The 5378-nt window shown below is 35.6% G+C and overlaps 1 protein-coding gene across 3 annotated transcripts; it reads left to right on the top strand.

Annotated features, from left to right (window-relative positions):
* The first annotated feature begins 855 nt into the window (after window positions 1–855).
* On the top strand, window positions 856–3582 carry LOC131535247 (uncharacterized). 3 transcript variants are annotated; one of them, XM_058768200.1, is made up of 5 exons: window positions 856–985; window positions 1280–1600; window positions 2049–2137; window positions 2234–2330; window positions 2750–3582. In XM_058768200.1, the coding sequence occupies exons 1-5, from the start codon at window positions 931–933 to the stop codon at window positions 2899–2901; spliced, it is 714 nt and encodes a 237-aa protein (XP_058624183.1). In that variant the 5' UTR covers window positions 856–930; the 3' UTR covers window positions 2902–3582. The 3 variants fall into 3 exon arrangements, with proteins under 3 accessions (XP_058624183.1, XP_058624182.1, XP_058624181.1); XM_058768199.1 differs by having other exon boundaries at window positions 2049–2330; window positions 2780–3582; XM_058768198.1 differs by having other exon boundaries at window positions 2049–2330.
* The last annotated feature ends 1796 nt before the right edge of the window (window positions 3583–5378 follow it).

Here is a 5378-nt window from a genome sequence, read left to right as displayed (position 1 = left end):
TATTTGCATGTTCTCAAACGTGTTCCTGTGTAACCAAATAAAATCTGGTTTTCAATAGTTTGTCTTGTGTGCACTAATTGCAGTCACTAATGTATGAATCCAAAAGGAAAATTTCAACCTCGGTTTTTCGATAGGAATCGATAATAACACCGGTTCTAGGAGCACACGATAGCTCAAATATATTTAGACTACTTGTAAGTAGGAGTATACTTGTCATTTTAAGTATATTTCTGAGAAGTACATAAAAGTAGACAGTCTACTTTCCTAATTTTTAGTTTAAAAGTATACTAATAGCACACTCGAATAAACGCGTCTTTTTGTTAGGGTGACTATCAAACAAGTCTGTTGCATTGCGTGTTTCAGAGTGAAGTGTGTCTAATGTAGAAACGAGCATAGAAATCATCTTACGACAGAGTTCACGTGTGATTTATGAAACATTCGTATGCTGCCACTCTCATTGTACGAATGATCACACATTGATAAATGTGGCGGCTGAAAACAGTCGTTTGAATATCACGCCCTAACAACACCTTGGTTTAAAAGCCTCACCCCTAGAGTTTACGACACGAAACCTGGCCAAAAAGTAATCTCATGAAAGAGAAATTGATCTTACTCCAAAAACACCCTTTAACCTTGCAATTGCAAACAAATAGGCTACATTAATTTATATGTAATTTATATTAAAATACCGGTAAATATAAACATTTACATCCCCTCACTCCACAACAAGTCCTTTAAATTTAACGGTATTCAGAACAGAACAAGAATGAAAAATAAGTATTTATAAAATGATATATTAAACTATAAAATAAATCACAAATTAGGCTATAGTGGCGTTCATTATAAACAGCAGAAGTACAGTTGTGTGTTCATGTTTAAATTGCAGCCATTACTAAATTAGGAACTGTTGTCAGTTTAAGTCGTAGCAGAATGGCAAAGAAAATATTTGACATGTTTATATTCTTCAGTTTAAGCTTATGGAGTGGTAAGTGTTTTCAGTTCTGTATTTCACTTGTCCACATACACAACAAACTATCTTATTTCCTTCCTTCTTTTTAATGTTTCTAATAAACTCTAATAAGCTATTTGTTCTTTGTCCTATTTTGTCATTTTTCTTTTCCAGTGACATCAAACGGTTGATTTATTGCACATTACTGAATTATACATGGAAATTATTGATGACTTGTTTTGCAATGACAATTTTTAAAACAGTTAAAAAAAAACCCTCTAAATGTTGTAGATGTTGATATTCTGAGTAAATGTTGTGTTTGTTGATCAGGTGTGTTTGGTGGTGATGCAGTGAAGTCAGAGTCAGTGACGGAGGGAGAGTCGGTTACTCTAGAAATTGATGATACTACAGATAATGAGACACGGTGGAGATTTGGACACAAGCACATTCTCATAGCTCTAATCAACAGAGAAAATGGAAAGAGAAACGTTCATGATGATGCTCTTGATGGGAGATTCAGAGGCAGACTGCAGCTGGATCAGACTGGATCTCTGACCATCACAGACACCAGAACCACAGACTCTGGACTTTATGCAGTAATCGGCAGCAGAACACAGACGCCACTCAACACATTCAATCTTACCGTCTATGGTGAGTAGAATACTGTTTTATAAGCTTACATATTTTTAACTGTAATAAATGTTGAGAATATATAAAATGATAGAACTCTGTGGATTCATTTTTGCAACACATGCTCAACGCATTCATTTCTTAATTTCTATGGTATGTAGAATATTTACCCTGTTTGCTGCTGGGTGTTTCTTTAATGGTCAATTTTCAAATTTAATGGTCAATTCCTCATATAACAGCTTGATTGGAAATCAAGCATAATAATAAAAAATATTCCATGAGAGTAACCTTAAAATTTGCATGCTTTATTGTTTTACATCATGTCTCATAATTCATCTCAAGTTTTTCAGTGACAATGTTGTCTGCTTGCTAAACATTCTTTCTATATCAGATTGTTTTAAATGCTCTACTTTTGATGAGTCTTTCTTTCTCATCTACTTCTGCATTTATCTTCTTTCATGTTTTCTAGCTCGTCTTTCTGTTCCTGTCATCAGCAGAAACGGTTCATCACCTTCATCCTCAGAGCAGAGTTGTTCATTGTTGTGTTCAGCTGTGAATGTGAGTCATGTGAGTGTCTCCTGGTTCAGAGGACACAGTTTATTGTCCAGCATCAGTGTGTCTGATCTCAGCATCAGTCTCTCTCTACCTCTGGAGATCGAGTGTGTGGATGCTTCCTACAGCTGTGTGATCAACAACTCCATCAGCAACCAGACCACACATCTCAACACTCAACTCTGCAAGCCATGTGCAGGTACTTCATATGAAGAGTTCAGATGCAAAGCCTCTAAGTGTCATCTGACATTTCATCTAAAATGAGCATTTTATCAGGCTCCTATGTTTAGGTTCAGTAATTTTACTCTAATGGCAATGTATAGGTCCTTTTCTATGCAATTAAAAGTTAAACAACTGAACATAAATATAGGAGGCTGATAAAAATGCTCATTTTAGTAGACAATTTCAGACGGCACTTAGAGGCTTTTGCATCTGAACTCTTCATATATATATATATATACTGTATATATAGAGAGAGCGAGAGAGAGTGTGAGAGTGTGAGTGTGTGTGTGTGTGTGTGTGTGTGTGTGTGTGTGTGTGTGTGTGAGAGAGAGAGAGAGAGAGACTGTGTGCGTGTGTGTGTGATTGAATCATATTTAAATATTTTCTTCTCACAAGCCCATATCTGCTCTTGTGGTGTTACTGAAGCTGTGATCCGATTGGCTCTCTCTGCTCTGGTGGGCGTGGCTGCTGTGGCTGTTCTTGTTTATGACATCAGATCCAGAAGTCTTCGACAGAAGAGAGAGCAGACGTCACCAAGCTCTGATTAATCAGATACTCAGGAAAGTGGAGATGTTGCTGAACAACTGTAGACATTTTATTATAAAAATGTAAGCTATGATTAATGTTGTTTGTTTAATGTGTGCTTTTTTAGTAGCTAAATGTATGACATTGTAAATGTATTTGTCTTGTTGGTGAACACTGTAAAAAAAAATAAGTTGTTAAGTAAGTTCAACTTAAAATAATTTGTTACCTGGCTGCCTTAAAATCTTGCGTTCAATAAGCTAAAAAACATTTGTTGTTCACACATATATTGGAGTTCCTTAAACCTAGATTTAATAGTTGGGGTAACAAAGGAGAAGCTGAATCAACTTTATACTTTGTATAACCAACATGTTTTTAGTAAGCCCAACTAGACGAGAAAGTTGTACCAAACTAAATTCAAGTTGAAACAACACAAAATTAGTGAGACCAACAAACGCAGAGTTGTTTAAACTAAGCATTTTGTTGAATAAACTTGTAAGTATAAGTTCTGCAAACGTAATACAAATTGGCCAAACTAAGCGTCTTGTTGAATTAACTTATATTTTTAAGGCAGCCAGGTTACTTTTTCAAGAATAGTTCATCTTACTAGTGATGTTAAGTTCATTCAACTGGCTGAACTATGTAATTTGCCCACACAACTCAAGTTTCTATTTTCTACTCACATAAAATAAAATACATTGCATGTTCTTAAATGTCCATGACCTTTTATTTAAAAATTGACAGCATTTTAGTATTATTGCATTTAGTATAAAAACACCTTTAAAAACACTGACATTTCATATTAACTGTGAAACTATCATCTAAAAAAAATGTATGAAAACTGACAGAAACTTCATGAAATGAAAACTGTTGTTAATCAATTATCTAAAAAATAAAATAAAAAAGTATGAAAACTTGTACATGCAACAAGTTTTGGTAGATTAGATTAACTCGATGGCATTTTAGAACAAATATGTCTTTTTTTAACCATGCAAAATGGTGGTGTGATGCAACTTTTAGTGTACAAACAGTAAACATGTGTAACTAACAAATCAACGCTACCAACTGAAACTATTATGCCATTAAAGGATAGTTCACCCAAAAATGAAAATTATGTCATTAATTACTCACCCTCATGTTGTTCCAAACCCGTAAGACCTTCGTTCATCTTCAGAACACAATTTAAGATATTTTTGATGAAATCTGAGAGCTGTCTGACCTTCCCATAGACGGCAAGGGTACTATCACGATCAAGGCACAGAAAAGTACCAAGATGATCGACAAAGTAGTCCACGTGACATCAGTGGTTCAGCTTTAATGTTACGAAGCTACGAGAACACATTTTTGCGCAAAGAAAAAAAAAGTAGTAAGAAGAAAAGAGAAACAGCAGAGATGAAAATGTGGAATAAAGCCGTTATTTTTGTTTTCTTTGCGCAAAAAATTATTCTCGTAGCCAGAACATTAAAGCTGAACCACTGATGTCACGTGGACTGCTTTGTCGATCATCTTGGTACTTTTCTGTGCCTTGATCGTGATAGTACCCTTGCCGCCTATGGGAAGGTCAGAGAGCTCTCAAATATCATCAAAATATCTTAAATTGTGTTCAAGATGAACGAAGTTCTTAAGGGTTTGGAACAACATGAGGGTGAGTAATTAATGACATAATTTCCATTTTTGGGTGAACTATCCATTTAACTAGGCCAATTTGTCTTGAAGCAAACTGTTACGGAGTCCATTAACTGCAGAACAACTGCTACTGCCAATGCCCATGAACACTTTTGTATCACCTCGAATGTGTACTTCAGTCTCTTGGGATAGTCTATGTCAAGGCAGTACAGAAGACCCATGAGTGTAGCAAAGGCATTAGCAACATCTCCAAGATCACATTTGACAATCTGCCATGGTCTCCGCTAAAATATTTCCTGTTCTACTTAAGTATCCACCCCCCCCCAGGCGTAAATTTAAATTGTATTTATTTAGAGGTATATGATGTCCACTCGTCTGTGTGTGAAGACGCTGCAGGTAGCGGCAAATCTATGAATGACCGTTTTAAGTAAACTGCGAGGACTGCGATTGGGACACGCTGAGTTAAAGTTCACCCAAACAAGAAAATATCATTTAATTACCCTCAAGTTCTTTTACATCTGTATTCATTACTTTCTTGTGCTAAACACAAAAAGAGATTTTAAAGAATGTTGGTAAGCAGACAGTTTCTGTTCCCCATAATATTTCAAGTCAATAGTGACCACCAATTGTTTCATTACCAACACTTTTCAAAACATCTTCCTTTACGTTCTTCAAAAGAAAATACTTCATGCATGTTTAGAACAACTTAAAGAGTGAATAATTTTATTTTTGTGTGAGCTCTCTCTTAACTGTGACAAAAGTTCCCCATGTCATAATGAAATCAACTCTCATACCTCACAGACATGGATGAAACTGCTGGGATCCTCCTTTAAGTAATATGGGAGTCCAAGCAAAGCAGCTGCTCTTCTCTTCTGGT

The sequence above is a fragment of the Onychostoma macrolepis genome, unplaced genomic scaffold, assembly GCF_012432095.1.
Source record: "Onychostoma macrolepis isolate SWU-2019 unplaced genomic scaffold, ASM1243209v1 Scaffold202, whole genome shotgun sequence".
Classification (NCBI taxonomy): domain Eukaryota; kingdom Metazoa; phylum Chordata; class Actinopteri; order Cypriniformes; family Cyprinidae; genus Onychostoma; species Onychostoma macrolepis.
The sequence above is the reverse complement of the archived record's forward strand: the minus strand, read 5'-3'. Positions and strand labels throughout refer to the sequence as shown.

Excerpts from the sequence above, each read along its gene's own strand:
- LOC131535247 (XM_058768198.1), top strand. The coding sequence starts at position 931 with ATGGCAAAGAAAATATTTGACATGTTTATATTCTTCAGTTTAAGCTTA. Across the intron at positions 986-1,279 it reads CAGTTTAAGCTTATGGAGTG|GTGTGTTTGGTGGTGATGCA; the intron begins GTAAGTGTTTTC and ends TTTGTTGATCAG. Across the intron at positions 1,601-2,048 it reads ATTCAATCTTACCGTCTATG|CTCGTCTTTCTGTTCCTGTC; the intron begins GTGAGTAGAATA and ends CATGTTTTCTAG.